At 36.2% G+C, this 19,174-nt stretch overlaps 1 protein-coding gene across 1 annotated transcript; it reads left to right on the top strand.

Moving 5' to 3' along the window:
* The first annotated feature begins 3,460 nt into the window (after nt 1–3,460).
* Nucleotides 3,461–4,189, top strand: LOC118829776 (olfactory receptor 4F3/4F16/4F29-like). Its single transcript, XM_036736661.1, has one exon. The coding sequence runs from the start codon at nt 3,461–3,463 to the stop codon at nt 4,187–4,189; it is 729 nt and encodes a 242-aa protein (XP_036592556.1).
* The last annotated feature ends 14,985 nt before the right edge of the window (nt 4,190–19,174 follow it).

Genomic DNA, 19,174 nt, shown 5'->3' on the forward strand with positions numbered 1-19,174 from the left:
CCTGTTTCCTTCTCTATAAAATAAGAAAGTTGAACAAGATGATCTCAGAGGTCCTTCCTTTAAAATCCTACAATCATAAGAAGAAGAAAAAAAATTAAAAATAAGAATTAAGCAAATCATACTTAAAGCAAGCAACTAATAATCAAATATATTTTAGGCCTAAGTTTACAGGTTTGCGTTATAGTTATAAGGTTATAGTTTTTGTAACTTCTATATTAGCTCTTCTGTGAACCATTACTAAACACCTTAAATCAAGTTCTAGAAACACTGATAGAGAAATAATGCACAAGCATTTACCTTCAAGGCATTGACACTGACAGTCTGTAACATTTGTGTTTTTAAATTATTGCTTTCCAGGACTTAAAGACTGTTTTTATGAACCCTGTCGAGACTTCTTTAGATCAGGGAATCTTAACCTACAATCCATGGATTCCCAGTGGGTCTGTGAATAGATTTCAGGAGGTCTGTGAACTTAGTACTTTTGATAGTTTAGTAACTGTATTTCAATATAATAAATTTCCTGAATAATCCTATTTTGTTTTATGCATTGAAAATCATTATTCTGAGAAAGAGTTCTCAAGTTTCCCCAGACTGCATTGGGATCCATGATGCAGAAAAGTTTAAGAATCCCTGCTTCATATCAATAAAAAAAGATTGCAATTGTCCAGCCCCACATGAAACTTAGCATTTCCATATTTCAGTATTACATTACACTAAGTTCTAAAGGTCAATAGAAGTCACATGGTTCTTTCAGTTCATACTGATTACAAATCTGGCTCCAGTTAGGTAACAGTGAACTTGATACTTCAATAATCAATGGACCTGTGGTCTCTTTGGCTTATATTTTGCCTTCAGTAGGACAGATCACATACCCTCCATACCATCTTAGTCTGTGAAATTTTTGTCCTTATTTTCCCATAAACCCCCTATAAAGAATCTACTCAACAAGCTAGAGGCCTTTTTTCTAAGCTAAGTTTTGTTTTCACGTGTCAGGGCTCTAGCTTCTCACTTAGATGGCCTCTGAGATCCCGTACTTCTCTAGATTATGATCTTACCATCTTATGAATTCAAATTCTTGCCACATGACTTGGCCATACATTTCATGCTTGGTATCCTTTATGTCAGTGTTCTTTCTTGACATCATACATCTACTAATACTAGAATGCTGCATTCTCCTTTCTCTCAAAATTGAAGAAATTTTGATAAAAGTATGCTGCAGTATAGTTTCATAGATTACTTGCCTACAAGAAAAAGAGAATATCACCCAAAATGCTTCAGATTAAAGAAATTATGAATCATATAGTCCAACACTTCTACTTCACAAATGAGACAATAGAAGCCAAGAGGTCACACAGGGAATAAAGGATTCAAACTGGGGACATCCACTGCCAGATATATAGCTATGTATTTTCACTGTGGCATGATGCCTGTCTGAGCACTCTGCTGATGATTTGATGTACTAATCTCACACCAATTCCAGTATTAAACTGAAGCCAAAGGAAACTCTCTTCTCCAACCTCATTGCACATACCCACCCAACAAAAAGGAATCATTTCCTGTTCCCTCATCATCATCCCAACAATTTAGTCACACACACACACACACACACACACACACACACACTCACACACTTTTATAAAATGTGATTTAATTCAGCAGAAGACACACCTCTCCTTTTTATGATTTCATAAGTTCATAAGTCCAAACCCACTCCTGGCCATAGCCACAGAAGCAAAGCTATGATTTTTTTTTTAAGGCTAAGGACAACCTATAGCCTTTTTTTTTTCCATAAAAAAAAATCCTGGAAAATAAGGTATTGTCTCACTTTGTACTCTTATATGTATTTCCTTTCATAAGGAAATATCACCATCTGGTGGGCACTATAAATATTGCCACAAATGATTTTCATTAATGTTTTCACAGTTGAAGGCCAGGGTTATTGAATGGAATTTGTGAAAAATGATTACTAATAACCAATATCTTAGAGACTCAGAACTTCTCCCCACCTCCACCCCACTTTCTTCCAATGTCCTGAGGATAAATTCAGTTTTTCTTTGGAAGGACATCACTGATAATAAGATTGCATTGACTCTCCTTATCCTGGTCAGCCCCCACTCAAGCTTAAGCAGAGAAGCCCATTGTGTTCTATTCAAGCTTGGATGAAGGCAGATTCCTTTGTCTAGATAGCCCATAGCTGGGAGTGGTCTGGTATGGCTGAGAGTGGTCTGGCAGTGAAAGTCCAGGGGTAAAAGATGATGGAGTGCCACCAGCCCCTGTTGAAAGGGCATATAAACTGTGTACCCTAACCCCAAAATGAGCTCAGTTCCAAACTGGCTCCCATGCAAAGATGCAGTCATGACACTTGCTTTGAGAGAAATAACACAGATACAATCTAACATTGGATGTTTGTCTTTCTTAGACTGAACTCTGAAGGTTGACAAATTGAATTGAAATATGGTTCTAGATGCTCTGATTGTCAGGTACATGGCACGTAACTATCAGCTAAAGCAGTAATAAAATGGTTATGCTGTTTCTGAATCAGATTCAAAAGGAACTCCAAGCATTTGCTAAACTGATTCAAAAATATGTAGCATAAAAACTGCCATATTATACTAGAATTACTAGAGATACCACACAGTACTGTTTTAATGAATGAGAAACAATTTCATCCAAAAAGAACAATGACCTCACTCTGATCCTCTCAGATATTTTCACATATTCTCACCTTTGCCTATTCCTGATCCTCCCTTCCCCCTTTCTTCCAAAGGTCAGAACTCTTATAAGAAAACTAATCATAATGGCCAAGGAAGTTCAAGAAATGCCTCAGCCTTCTCTACATAATCAGAGAGAATGAAAGGTACTTAAAAAATGGAAAAACATCTTCAATGAGAAAAGAAAGAAGAAAATAGATCCAAAAAGGCATATAATGGGCTGGAGGGCCAAAGAATGTGACAACGAGGATGATGGGAAGAGGGGTGCCCAACACTGAAAGCTAAGGAAGGATTTGGAATGAAGATTGGAATTTCTAGAGAGGAGGGAGGTGGAATCTCAGAGGAGGAAAGAACTGTTTCCTTCATAGGAATGACTATGATTCCAATTGGTTTATCAGTTTAAAGATGATGTGAATGTAGAGCTTAGTAGAAAGACTGGAGAAAGTTTACTATCAGCGCCACCCTGAGGTAGAGGACGATGCTTCAAATTGCTCTACCTAGGGATGTTTGTTTCTATGCCTTTCTGCTCTCCTTCATTTGAATGGAGGACCAAAGTTAATCTTAGAGTTTAGGAAACTAGAAGAAATGGGGTTAGAGCTTCTGGCCTCCCTTAGCAGTTGGTTGAAAGGGAAGATCCTAAAATAAATCTGGAGGTGTAAAATTTTCTAAGAAGGCATTAAATGGGAGATAAAAAGAGCTTCCTACCTCTCAGTTAGAACAAATTGTTGGCCCACCTCTCTTTCATTGACATGATTCTTTCCTGCATTGTGAACCCCAAGATGATTAGTGACATGTTCAGTAAGCATAAATTCATTTCATTTGGAGACTGTGTTTCTCAGATCTTCTTTATTCATGCTGTTGGAGCTACTGAAATGGTGCCTCTCATAGCCATGGCCTTTGACCACTATATTGCAATACATAAGGCTCTCAACTACCTGACTATTATGAACCTTAGAGTCTGCATATCTATTGTGATAATTTTCTGGACAATTGAAATCTCTCACTCCTTCTTCCAATTGGCCTTTGTGATTCAGTTGCCTTTCTGTGGTCCTAACAAATTGGACAGCTTTTACTGTGACCTTCCTCGGTTCATTAGACTTGCCTGCACAGACACTTACAGACTGCAGTTCCTGATTATTGCCGATAGTGGATTCATCTCTCTGGGAGCCTTCTTCATTTTGATCATTTCCTACATTGTCATCCTGATTGCTTTCTGGCAGCACTCTTCTGAGGGTTCACCAAAGGCACTCTCTACACTGTCAGCTCACATCTCTATGGTGATCTTATTCTTTGGTCCATGCATCTTTGTCTATATGTGGCCGTTTCCCACATTTCCGGTGGACAAATATCTTGCCCTGTTTGACTCAAACGTCACTCCTTTTCTGAGCCCCACCATCTACACATTAAGAAACAAAGAAATGAAAGTGTCAATGAAGAGACTGTGGAGTCAGCTCATAAGATCCCCAAGTATGTCTTAAATTCCTTGGATGAAAAGAACGAAGATTTCAGTCTTGGACTGGCAATAATTAAAGCATGAGATCATTCATTACAGTGTAAGAATCTAAATGTATAGAACACATCACGCTTTTTGAGGGTATGAAAACCATGTACCAAAACAGCATTAGAGAGTCTTTAATCTCTCTCTGATGTGTTTTTTTTTGACACACCACTCTTTTGAGAAGCAGATAGAATGTTGGTTTTTTTCTGTAATGCCAATATGCAAGGGGCTTACAAGATGATACCCCATCTATCCCTCTCCCTCTTTTTTGCCAAATAGAGGCTTCTGATTGACCCTGGATATGGTCATGTTGCTTATACTTCACTATACATGATAAACCCTAATGTAAAAGCCATACGTTAGACATGAAGATGATACTTCTGACTTGAGATATTAGACAATATATTGCATTCAAGTTTGTTTCCATCATATCACTTAGCCTACTTAATTAGAAAGGTTGTTATTTTTCCCAACTAGCCAAAACTTTCAATCTCCTGACTTACTTCTCTCCCTGTACCTTATCACTAGGATGACTCCTTTTTATTTAAACCAAATAATCATTCTTTTATGAAATCATTTTTGGAAAGAAAAAGATAGTTTAAATTATTTTCTTCTTGAGTAGATACAGAGTAAAGAAGTTGACCCTAGTTTTGAGAAATGTGGTTGGAAATAAAATAAAATAAAATAATATTTTATGTGTCATATTATATGTCATGCTATATATAGGTCATATTAATATATCATATTATACTGTCATAAGGGCTAAAACACTAAGTAAAGACTAAATTAGGGCAGTACAAGTGAACTAACATGGGATTTGGTAGTTTCTTATATAAAGAAGATCCCAGTCATACTTGACTCCCCAGCCATCATCTTGTCAATCTTGCTGGATAAGCACATTTCTCATTATACCAGAGACCATTTCCTGAAGGATATAATCCTTTGAGCTCCAGAACTCCATCTCTGGGTTCTCTTTTATCCCGGCATGGTTTGCCAAATCTAGGAGACCCCAGCCATGCTTCCATGCTCCTTAGCCAACTTCTCACTGGCTGCCTTGCTACCCAGACCAAAAATAATTTCCTGGAAGATTTAACCCTTTTGGTTCCAGAATTCCTGTACCAGGTCCCCCACCATCCTGATTGCCCCAGGTGGTTCACTATGTCTAAGAGACTCCAACTATGCTTCACGTTATGCTCCACCCACCTTTTTATCATATCACTCTGCACATGGATTCTTCACATTCTCCCTGTCCCTACGTACAGTGCTGGAACCATGATCAAAGCAATACTGCCATTGCTACAGGAAAGATAAAGTCATTACACTTTTCTATGGATCTATTCATCATCTTTTTAATTTTCTAAACCAAAATACCCTTCCCTGTCCATCACCTCATATATGTATTGCCTCAGTTTATTAGAATGTCAACTCTTTGAGGTCAGGGACTGGCTTTGCTTTTGTGTTTATATTCCTAGTGCTTGGCATGTAGTAGGCATTCAATAATTTTTTTTCATCTTTCATTCATTTATATGAGAACACATCAACTAAGAAAGCCTCAGTGTTGAGACATTTAGAAAGCAAGGGTAGAGAATAGTGAAACAAGGAGAAAAGAAGGGAGCACCAGTTTTGTGGTTTAACACAGGCCATGTTTGTTTATTCAGGTGATGCTGAAGTAGAGAGTGGGGCGAAGTCATTTTTTAAAGGAATACTAGTCAAAAATTGTTGAGTGAAGATGGAGAACTTGTTGTTGTTTAGTCATTTAAATCATGTCCGACTCTTCATGACCCCATCTGGGGTTTTCTTGACAAAGAGATTGGAGTGGTTTGCTGTTTCCTTGTCCAGTTCATTTTACAAATGAAGAAACAGAGGCAGTGGGGTTAAGTGATTTGCCCAGGGTCACACAGATAGTAAGTGTCTGAGGCCGGGTTTGAACTCATGAAGGTGAGTCTAAGCTCAATGCTCTATCCACTGTGCCACCTAGCTACCCGAAGTACAAAATAACAATTTCACAATTTAGGTACTGTATAGCAATTGAGTTAAAAATAGGCAGTAGGAAAACAACCAGCTCTTGGGATTCCTTGGGTAGTTCAATTCCAAGGGATTCTCTAAAACAGAATAAAAAAAGACAAGGTCATTTCTCAAGTCAATATGTAGTAGTTTTGTGGTGGAGGCCAAGGAAAGGATGGAATTTGATACCTGGAGAAAAAGGCTAAAGAAATTAATTATAAGTTGAGTCTTTAATATCAATGAAAGTAGATAATGTCCTTCACTTTGGGCAGTTTAAAGCAACCCTGCAGAACAGATATGGAGAAAGTCAACACAGTATGAAGACTAACTCAGGTTCAAAAGATGATTAAAAAAATTAATTTCAAAAAATCCCAATGGCCCATAAAATGGTTCTATATTTTTTTACCTCTTTACTTTTCCTTATATATTTTCCTTATTTGGACTCCTTCTCCTTCAACTCTACCATAATCCTACTCATCTTCTAGCACTAAACTCAAGACCTATCTACTTTGTAAAATCCCTCCTCAACAGAACAGACTTATTCATGTCTCAAACCATCTGAGTTGAGATTTGAACAAAAGACTCCAAGTTCAGAACTCTGTCCACTAATCCACACTGTCTCTGGTTTTTAACTTCATGATCTCTAAGGTCCTTTATATTTCTAATTGTTAGCATAGCTTGGAAGAGGGTACAGCTAAATTACTGAGACAAGAAGATAGGTATTCCAATAAATACTGCTGTGGAACACACCAACCTATCTACCATATATACAGCCTATTAAGTATAACGGAATGCTTCTGGAAAGTCATAATCTGAAATAATTTCATCCATGGTTAAAACAGTTTTTTTTGTGGGAAGAGGCTGTTGACACTAACATCTCTGAGAGAAAAATATGATGGCTTGGCAAAAGGGAGTAGCAAGGGCATGATCACAGTGGCCATAGTCATGCCATATGACTGCACGAACAATTACACCAGTAGAAGAGGCAGTTCTCCTAAGACCTATGGACCTGCTTCACTACAAAGGTTGAAGGGTTGAAGGAATGAAGAGAAGGTGGGGAGTGGTATACCAAAATGAAGGAACTCTTCAGCAATGGTGCATAAACCTGCAGAGCACCTTAAAGCATGAGGCACCACAGTCTGGAAACTGACACAGAGAGAAAGTATGCCCTCCACATTATAGTCATGATTCTCTTTTTAATCTACCCCCAGCACAAATGTCATGAAGAGATTATTAAGCTGGAGGCATTGTGAGGCAATTGGTTGTTGGTTACATGGCAATGACTTCTGATAAATAAGAACTATTCAGAGTTAGGAAGAAGTTAGTGGAAATTTGAAAGAGTGATTTGAATGGGGAATCCATTGATGAGACACTCTATTCTAGGTAATTATTGAGCCTAATAGAGATAATAACATAATAATATACTACTAATAATATTAATATATAATAATATACTAATATACTATAATAATAATATAATAATATACTACTACTAATAATATAATAAACCAAAAGTTCTTTCATGTGGCCCTTAATAATTTTTAAGAACATAAAGGGATCTAGAGACCAAAAAGCATTAGAACCACTGGCCTACACCACACATATACATGAGGTGGGCTATATGGGACCCCAACCTTTATCAGTTCTAGGACTTTGGGCAATTATTTTGCCCATAGCTTATCGATGAAGTGAGGTGTAACACACTCTGACCACCATCACAGAATGATTTGGTATTGAGAATGTTAGAATTGATGGAAACAATTCCACCAACCCATTAGCTAGGGCAAGGATGGTACTTAGGATATGGTAGCTCAAGTGATACAAGCCCTGTCTCATTTAGAGATCGAGTCAAGTATCTTCCCTAAACCAGGGTTATGGTGATGAGTTTCTGGTCCTCTTTATCCCAACCTAAGATTTTGCTATAACAACTAGAGCACTCATTCAGATGGAAGGTAGAGGAAATTTGGTTTCACCATCTCTTTCACACTACCTCCCACCTCACCAATACCCCCTTTATGTAATCACAATGATAAGATACTAAATGTAGGCCTTAGTTTCTCATTTTGTAAAATGTGAAGAGTGGACTTGATAGAATCTAAAGCTCTTTCCACCTCTAAGTCTATGATCCTACAAGACGTGGTTACTGAAGGCAAGGATTGCCAGTAGAGAACAGTTGGAGAAGGTTATTCAGTGTCTCCCAAGGGATGTCCTTTAATAACTCATCATCCATAATTAAATCCTATAACAACATCAATTGGACTGGGGAGAGAGGGGAAACAAAGGAGGTCCTGATCTCCTCTCCTTTTATAATGCAATTATCCTAAAATAGAAATGCAAAAGAAGGCTTAATAAGAGATCACATGCCCAGAGGAGAAGTGAGAAAATGCTATAGAGAATCTCAAAGCATGAGGCAACAGTCTGGAGACTGTCATGGAGGGAAAGTATGCCACCCCCTATATCTTTTTTACCTCTTTACATTTGCTCACATGATTTCCCCACTTGGACTGCCTTCTCTTTCAACTCTACTAGATTCTCACTCATCTTCCAGCACTAAACTTAAGACCTATCTACTTTGTGAAATCCATCTTCAATACAACAGACTTTTTCATGAGCCAAAACTGTCTGAGGTAGGATGTAAACACAAGACTCCAAGTTCAGAACTCTGTCCACTACTTTGCACTGTCTTTGTTTTTTAACTACACAATCTCCAAGATCCTTTATTTCTAATTGTTAACATAGCCTAGAAGGGAGTACAGCTAAATTATTGAAGCAGGATGATAGCTGTTCCAGTCAATACATCTGTGAAACACATCGACTTGTGTACCATATGTATAGCCTACAAGTGTAATGGAATGCTTCTGGAAAGCCATAATCTGAAATATTTTCATCCATGATTAAAACAGTACTCTTTTGTGGGGAGAGGCTAGTGACACTAGCATCTCTGAGAACAGAGGCAGTGAACTACAGGCATGAAGCATGACATATGCCACACAATTGAATTGATTTATTAGCTTTGTTGAAATGCTTTTTTTCTCTATATTCCTCTATGTTCTTTGTCATGGGATGATTTGCTGGGTAATAATATTTAAGGTAATAAAAATTTATCACATATTTTTCAAGTATACAAATCATTTTATATATGTTATTTCATCATATCTTCATAACATTTGTGGAAGGTAGGTGGTATCTAAATTTTTTTGACAATTTACAAATGAGGCAACTGAGACTGAGATAGATTAAATAACTTGTGCAAGATCACACAGCTTGAAAATATCTAAGGCAGTATTTTAACTCATGTCTTCCTGAATTTAAGTCTAATGATGTATCCACCATGACACACAGGGAAGGGGGAAGACATACTTTCAGAAATGAAGGTGATACTCAAATAAAAGATATCAATAAAAGTAGAAACAAAACAAAGAAAAAAATAATTAAATAATACAGGCCTTCCATTTTTCTAAACAGCCACAAAAGAGAATGCAACTCAGAGCAGCCCAACTAGGATAGATAGACCTTTAAAGATTGGGAATCAAGTAGTGTGATCAATCAAACACATTGTACTCAGAATAGGAGAATCAATCAATCAACTAGCTCTTATTAAGCACCTACTATGTGAAATGCTGCAGATAGAAAGACAAAAAAAAACAGTCCCTGCCCTCAAGGAGCTTACATGCCATCAAAGAATAAAAACCTGCATCCATACAAATATGTAAAGCCTGTGTTGTGAGCACAAAAGACTTGAGCAGACACTGTCCCAGAGTTCACCACATGATGATATGTTTGGAGGTTCCTGGGAAAAAGAAACTTGAAGACAGAATGAGCACTATTCCCATTACCCACAACCTGAGAGAATGGCAGGTGGTACTCTGTCCCTGGATGCCAGCTCCCCTGCTTCTTCTTCCATGACCCAATTGGTATCAGAAGCTGCATAGTGAAGGTCACCTCCCTCTGCCCCATTGATAAGAACCAGTGATTGTAAGTGATGAGATCATAGGGCAGCCACAGGGAGATTTATTTTTACTTCTCTGTTAACAAGGAATTAACTCACAATGCTCTCTATTATGCTGGTGGGTGATCTCTTTTTCCCTTTGGGAATGGGTTGAATTTAAAAGAAGTTAATTCTTCTCTGGCTCCATGTGGGTATCCAGCTTCTTCCTATATAAATGAGCTATCCTCTCCATTGTTCATTGTCCTTCATTGATTCCATTTTATTCTCCATTTTATATGATAGAATTTCTGGTAGCCTCAACTCCTTGCTTGTGTGATTAATATTAGCATATTAGATATATGGTGAGAGGTTTTGAATTATGACTCTTCATAACGTCTCTATCCTTTTCTTCCTGGTACTGAATTTCATTTCTCTTTTCCCTCTACCACCATACTTTTTAGGCTCTTAACTTTTTCAGTTTTTTTTTTCAATCACGTTAAATTGAATTAGCTAGGAAGCCCTGAATTATTTTTTTTTAAATTTCTGCACGTTATCACTTCCCAGTCTGTGTTCAGAGTCTGAATTACAAGATTATCATCCTATCATTCTCCATCATAACTCAGTAATTCTAGACTCATTCTATTTTAAATATTTTATTATTATTATGTTTATATATTGTACATTATATTTACTATTATTTATTATAATATATTATTATGAATTCTTCACTTGAATAAAACAAAAACAAAAAACCTTACATTATTTCTTCCAACTGGCACCCTCTAATGTCTCATTGTGCACCATCTTTTTTACTTACACTTTCCAAACAGTATTGACATTCAATCTTTCTTTTTAAGTTAAATTTACTACCTCATATCCTACATTTATTGCTATTACCTTCTTTGATTTTTCAGCATACAGTTTAGCCAATGAAATTCTACTGAATTAAATTCCTTGTGGCTTTTTTTAACACCTTTCTGGCTGTCCAAATAAGTTTTTTTCACTGTTTTTGCTAAGGAAGAAAATACTTTAATCTTTTCTCTCAAGTAGTTATTTAAAAAAAAAACAGCTTCCATTCAGAGATAAACAAATTATTCTAGGCATAAGAAAGGGAAGAAAAAGTGACACAGGAATGGAGAAGATTCAAGTATTCTCACTAAGGATTCAAAAATCCTCACTGAACAGGGAGATTGAGTAACAAGGAGAAATTGGCTATTAAAGTGCATATGAGCATGAAACCTTAGTAACAAGTAGCTTCAGTATTATAGAGTTAATGAGAAAAAGAACACAAACATTTGCCAGTCCAGATTTCATAGGATTAACGGAGAAAATGTATAGTATCCAAAAACTTATTATTTTGGAGAGATGTTGACCTAAAGGGGCAGAGGCACTTAGGAATGAAATTCTTAAAACACAACCAGCAAAGCACAAGATTGGATTTGGAGTTAGAGGACCTGGATCCAATCTTGGCTCTGCTACTCAATCCTTGTGTGACCTTGGGCAAGTATTTTAAACTCTGTAGCCTATGATTTCCTCATCCATAGATTGAAGGCATCAGAATAATTGGCCTAAGATCCCTTCTAGCTTAAAATCTAAGATTCTGTGATTTTATGAAATGATTCTGATAAAATGCAATTAGGAATATTGTTTAATCTCTCAGATCAGGAGAATCATCTTCAAGTGTGGCTTATCACACTAGGGTTTAATTATAAGTTGTTCACAATGAGCAATGTGACCATATCCATTGTCAATCAGAAGTCTCCATTTGGCACTGTACAAGGGAGTTCAAGGAATTTTGTTAAGCCATTTATATCTTGGCTTTATAGAAGGGGATTCCACCTGGCCCTTAGATGTTGGCAGAGTAGATAATTGAGTGCCAATGCTAATCACAACACAAAAAAAAATTAGGAAATGTTTTATATTGTCTTGGTGTGCACATTTTTACATAGACTTAAAAAAGTTGGTGTGTTCTATACATTAAGATTAAATACTGCTGCCAGGATTTCACATCTCAATTGTAGTCAGCCCAAGGCAGAAAAGCCCTTAATACCCTTTATAATCCAAGCAAGGCATTTAAGGTATTCTTTGGGACTTCATGAGTATCATGAGTTTTGATCTCATGAGATTCCTCTCCATTGCAATCTTCACCTCTTTGTTTCTTAATGTGTAGATGGTGGGGTTCAGAGAAGGAGTGATAATTGAGTCAAAAAAGACAAGATATTTATACACTGGAAATGTGGGACATGGCCACACATAGACAAAGATGCATGGACCAAAGAAAAAGATCACCACAGAGATGTGAGCTGACAGTGTAGATAGGGTCTTGGAAGGACTCCCAGAAGAGTGCTGCTGGACAGTGATCAGGATGACAATGTAGGAAATGATCAAAATGAAGAAGACTTTCAGGCAGATGAAGCCACTACTGGCAGTAATCAGAAACTGCAGTCTGTAAGTGTCTGCAGGAAAATCTAATGAACCAAGGAAGGTCACAGTAAAAGCTGTCCAATTTAGTAGGGCTACAGAAGGGCGACTTTGTCACAAAAGCCAATGGGAGGAAGGAGTGAGTGATTCCAATTGTCCAAGAAGTTACTAGAAGAGAAATGCACACTCTAAGGTTCATAATAGTCAGGTATTGGAGAGGCCTATATATTACAACACAGTGGTTAAAGGTCATGGCTATGAGAAGCATCATTTCAGTAGCTCCAACAGCATGAATAAAGAAGATCTGAGAAACACAAACTTCAAAGGAAATGAGTTTCTCCTTCTTAAAAAGGTCACTAATCATCTGGGAGTTGCAATGCAAGAATCAATTATATCCATGAAGGAGAGGCGGACCAGCAAGAAGTACATGGGGGATTGTAAGTGAGAGCCAGAGACCACTATCAGCACAATCAGGGTATTCCCCACTATACTTGCCAAACAGAACACAGAGGTGAATACGAAGAAAAAAGTTGCATCATCCAAGGATTGGTAAGTCCCATCAACACGAACTCAAATATCATAGATGAATTTGCTACATCCATTATCTAAATCACTGTGACTAGTTCTGAAGTAACCTAAAAAAGGAAAAGAGTGAAAAAAGAATCAGAAAAAGAGGGATTATTGGGAGACTCTCAGAGAAGCACATGTGCTTTCATAATTTTTACCTCACAACAAGACTGTCAACAACAACACAACCTTCATTAGCGATCACCATTGGTACTCAATTAACTTTCTTCTCAGCACTAGGCATTGCAGCACCTCCCATCTCTTGCATATCTTCTCTCCAAACCCACTGCCATAGGAAATAGAAAATTATCCTTATGTTCATGTATGCTATTCTGACATTTATTTTTGAATGACTAATTCATGGATATATATATATATGTATATATGGATATATATGGATATATATACATATATACACACATATATATCCCAAATTTAATTTTATGTATTCATAGAATTTATGAGATTTTCAAGTTGAAAGAAAATCTGGAACCTAGATCTAGTCCAATGCCATCGTCTTAACTCTATAAAAACAGGTTCACAGAGGTAACCAGCCAAAACCTGACAATGTATTTAGCTTATGATATGTGCTAGTCCTGCTCTTAAATGAACATTACAAAGGATTTTCACTATGCTACTTTTCAAATGTGTGTTCTTAATACAGTATATGTTAGGATAATTGTGGTAAGGGGAAATATGGTAGATCTGGTGTCAGAAAACCAATGTTCAAGTCCTAATTCAGTCATTATGGGACCTTACATAAGTAACTATGTGACCTTAGCTATGAAGCCTTAGGCAAATAAATTAATTCCTCTTTCCCTCTGTTTTTTATCTACAAAACCAAGAAAGTAGTCACTGTTCTACCCATTAGCAGGTGTTTCATGACAAATGTTTTATAAATAAAGTAAAATTTTATTAAAAGTTTTTTTTTGTAATTGTAACTATGATTACTCACATTTATATAGCACTTTAAGGCTCTTGAAGTGCCTTCCTCACAGTGACCCTGTGAGAAAACAAGTGCAAAGATTATTTGTCCCATTATACAAATAAGAAAATCTAAGGTGACTTGCCCATGATGACACAAGCATTCAAGGTATTCAGTTTCAGGTCCCCTGAATCTAATTCAAGCCTTGGCCTCTCTATCTGCTTATTGTATGTACTTTATAATTTATATATTTTATATTTAAATTTATATCACATATTTATACAAAATTATATGATGCATTATACTATATTTATATTTTATAAGGTAAATGTTATAATTTATATTTATATACATTTATATTACATATTATATATAAATTTATATTACATAAATTTATATATTTTATAATCTTCTATATTAATTTTTCAATTTTATGGATAAGATCCTATGCTATATGGTAGAAACTATGCCCTTTTAATATACTTGAGACAGAGAGGCACTTAATATGTCTTGTCTGTTACAACAATGCTAGGACTTAAAGATGGAGAAGGAAGTTTATATAGTCATTCATTCCATGTATCTGCCACCTACTAGAATAATATTAAATTTGGTCCATATAAATGGTTCATCAACTCACATAATTTTTTTTTCTTTCCAATAGAACTTTCTCTGTCTAATCTGCTGTTGCTAAACAATCCTGTTTTTCTCATCTGGAAAGATAGTCTGATTCTATAGACACTGGTTCAGTATAAACCATTTGTTGGATTAATTGCCAAGATGAGCAGGTAAATGCAAGTACTTATTATGTCTTCTTCCTTCCTAAACCTTTCCAAAACTTGGATAGAGCAGAAGTGGCCAATGGTAACCCGAGGATGGAGTCGGGTGCAATCACTAGGGGAAAAAATGGGCCAGACAAGGTAAAAGAGGAGAGCTCAACAAAAGAAAAAGCTAGAAGTCTAATTTAGGAATTCAAAAACAATGAAAAATACAGGATAGGAGCTATGGAACTGAGGAATTTTAATACAGAGACCAAAAATAAAAAGAAATATTGAGTAGGAGATAGAGTACCAAGGTGAGGAATAAGAAAAGATAAAAATTAAGAGGAAAAGATAGAAGGAGAAAAAGAAAAAAAGAAAAGAAAGGACATCAGAGGGAGGCAAGGGAGAAAAGTAAATGTGTTGGGGACAAAGAAATATTACACTATGGGAAACATCATTGAATTTAGATATGGAAAAGATTTTTTTAGATCATTTAATACAACTCTCTGATTGTACAGATGAAGAACTTGAGATGTAAAGAAGTTAAATGACTTTAAGATCAAACAGTTAAAATAGGGTTAAGATTCATACTCTACAGTAGTAGGTATTTGAATACAGGTTGTGTGTCTTTAAATCTAAGGTCCTATTCATTTATATACCAAAACTCAGGAAGATAGAAATTAAGCTTAACATTGTCTCACCATATGCCTTGTGACCACAACTAGATTATAAACTCTCTAAGATTTAGGAAATTTTTTTAGTCATCTCTTTATCTCCCCTAAAGTCTAGCAGGCAACTTTTTATACTAAATACTGAATAAATATGTGTTACTTGATGGACCTAATGGATGGATGGAAGTAGAGATATACGATTGAGAAAAGAAAAGTATCAGTAGGATTGTAAATAAAGTACAGATTATAGGGAAGAATAAAGAGACATGTAGAGGGGGAAAGCTCACAGAGAAGGTAATGGTAGCTTTGTCACCTGTTCTGTTAAAGAGTAAGTCAGTAACATAGTCAGAGGTCTAAGGATCTCAGACACTTTAAAGTTCTCTCTTACAGTAAAATATCTTCAAAAAGAAAGCGTTCTGTGTAACATTTCCCTAATAGCAAAGGTAGGTAATTAGCCAAACAATGTTAGTAATCAAGTGATATTGCTGAGATTGGGGAATGGCCAGTCTGGGATTCACCTGACCTGGGAATCGTGCCATAGAATACTGGTGATTTTCCCAAAGGTAAAAATTTTAGAAGAGTTCCTAAGTAATGAAAGGAAAAGGAGAGAGGGTGAAGAGAAATGGTTCCTGAGACTGGGTGATTTAGTGCCTTATTTGAAATGAGAGGAAATTCATTTGGAGCAAAAGGAGCCTTAATAGGTGGGTGACTAGCAAAATAGACTTGACTAATTGAAATAAGCATTGGTGAGAATATCATAAATCACACAATATAAGTTGAAAGGAACTTAAGAGGCCATCTAGTCCAACCTAACATACTTGACAAAATACCTCTTTTAAAAACATCTCCAACAAGTAGTATTCTCAAAAACCACAAATATTTCAACTTCCTCCAATGTAGTGTCATTTCCCACCATATAAAAGACTACGATAATAAGAAAGGAACCTAATTAATAGGTCTGAATGGCAGTGATCAAGTGATTCTGCAGAGACTTGAGACTGCCATCCTGAACTCATGTGGCAAATAAATTGTCTCCTAGTATTGTTAGTTTTCCCAGGGGAACCAAGGAGAGAGGGCATTAATAGGGAGAGCAGGACCTTTTTTGAAGACTTTTATGATTTTCTTCACCAATTTAGCAATTTTTATTCAGTGATATGAATAAGGAATAATCCCTAAAGAACATTTTAAAAATGCAATTTCAGAAATGTAATGACAATTGTACTATTTACAGAATTCTGGTGTGTGCTCTATACAATTTAATCTGCAAAATGAGAAAAGAAACTACGTGGATGTTTGAGCTTTCGAAAAAAAGACTCAAAATGTGGAGTCCACACAGATCCCAAGTTGATCTAAAGATAATCTGCTCCAAGTAAATTGGAAGCAAAACAATTGGTTCATTGATGTTGAGAGATTAGTGAGATTATTTTGGTCAAGTCAAGTGAATGAACTGCAACGGATTTCAAGCAGCCCCCAACTTAGAAATGGATTGAAGCTTCCAAGTTGGTTCAAATGAGCAAATATTGTCCATTAGACACTTTGCAAGACAGAAGGAATTACAAAAATTTCAACTATTACTATTGTTAAGATGGGGCTGCATCTGTGATTTCATTGGCATAGGGAACTCCCAATGAGAAAACTTCTACCAATGCAGATTAGCACCTTGTCCTTAACTTACAGTCTTAGAAAATTTCAAGCTTCCCTGAGAGGTTAAGTGACTAGCCTTAGGTTCAGAGTATGTGTCAGAATGTTTCAAAAGCAGAATTTGAAGCTCGTTTTTCTGACTTTGAGTCAACAATTGGTGGTACCACATTGGTACCAGAGGTAGTATCATAATGGTGTTTATGTTTGTGGTGGGAACCATCTCCAGTTATCCTGAACTATATATTGCCACTAGACCCAGATGGCTCTGGAGGAGAGAGTGAGTCTGGTGACTTTAAACAGTCCTGCCTCATGTAAATCCAATTCACTTGCAAATCATGACATCGTCTTCCTGATGCCTGATGTCACGATCTTCTTTGAGAACAAAGGGCAAACAACAACAGTAACAGCAGTGTTTGTAGTTCTGGTTCTGGTGATGATGGTGGTACTGATGCTGGTGGTGAGGGTAGTACTAATGCTGGTGTTATTGGTGGCACTGATGCAAATAGTGTTGATGATACTTATGCTAGTAATGTTGGTAGTATTATTTTGTGGTAAATTAATAAATGACTGGCCTAAATTATGGAAAAACTTAATTGGAAATAGCAAATATTGAGTAATACTTCATGTTCATTTAAAATTCATGTAGAATAAACCATATCCAATAAGTAGATATCAAATAATCATAGGACTCAGAAAACCTGATTTTTCTTGTACTCTATTTGTGTGAGAAAGACAAGGCACAAGAATAAAAACCTCATGATAGGTAGTTAATCTAAAGAGTAAATTTCAGGTTATGTCACAAACCAGTACCTATTTTGTCCAGTAACAATGAGGCAAGTAAAACAATTAATGATAACCAATTCTTGTAAATAAATCTGATGCTATGATGGGTTTATTAGGATTAATCTCTCTTCTGCAGGCTAAAAGGAAGGTATGAATGGCAAGACCACACTTTGATCTAAATCTTTAGCCTGGAAAACCAGTAGCCTCCCTCCCTTTTAACCTAGATAATTAGCCATCTAGTAGCTGGGTTATCAGTATCATCCATATAGTTGAAAAATATGCACGATATCATGGTCCTGTGGGAACAGGGAAATTTCAATAAAAGTAGTATTTTAACAGCTTGTGTATATTGATATTTCTTTATAATGGTGTAGTGGTTGATAACATCATGTTGTTTTGAATATTGATCATAATGGTTTTAATTCAATAAATTAATTGAATAATTGAATAAATTAATTCAAAAAATTCAACAATATACCAATCCACTAACCAACAAGCATTTGCTAAGTGCATGCCATATATGAGACACCAATCTAACTGCTGCTTTACAAAGACAGATAAAATGGAGCCTTCCATCAAGGATTTTATGTTCTATCAACAGAAACAGCATATATCATGTGCTGTGACTATGCCATACATATATACAATCTACTTGGATTTTATATTAAATGTATGGAATTGCATGCTCATTGTATATAGTAAAGGAACATAGAAAAGGTAATCAACTTCAAAAAGATTCTGTTTAGAACTCTTCTCTTCTCAGATTAAAGACTGTGAACTAAGGGAAATAGCTCAATTCAGTTAAAAGGGGTCTGGGAATAAAGGTACCATCAAGAAATAATTATATTTAAACAAAAGGTTGAGAAGATAGAAAGAAAGGGGTCCTTGTTAAGTTAAGGAAAAGTCTGAGAGTTAAGGTTCAAAGTTCATCAAGACTTCAGCTATAATTCTTATCCCTACTACCCCTCAAAGCTTAGTCTTGGTGCCCACTCCTTTGCACTACCACCACACCATCGTTAGTACCCTCCTCTAACCCACCACCACTCTCAATCTTATTTTGCTTTTACTTTATATTTACTTTATATATAAACACTGGGTATTTGCTTATCTATATACATGCTGTGTTCCCCTCCCTCCATAGAATGTGAGCTCCTTGAGGGCAGGGACTATTTGTTTGTGTGGTTTTGAGGTTGGGTTTGGGTTTTTTTTTTTTGGCTGTAGCCTCAATACCAGGCACAATGCCTTAAACATATTGGTGCTTAATAAA

The sequence above is a fragment of the Trichosurus vulpecula genome, chromosome 8 (genome assembly GCF_011100635.1).
Source record: "Trichosurus vulpecula isolate mTriVul1 chromosome 8, mTriVul1.pri, whole genome shotgun sequence".
NCBI classification, from domain to species: domain Eukaryota; kingdom Metazoa; phylum Chordata; class Mammalia; order Diprotodontia; family Phalangeridae; genus Trichosurus; species Trichosurus vulpecula.

Excerpts from the sequence above, each read along its gene's own strand:
- LOC118829776 (XM_036736661.1), top strand. The coding sequence starts at position 3,461 with ATGATTCTTTCCTGCATTGTGAACCCCAAGATGATTAGTGACATGTTC.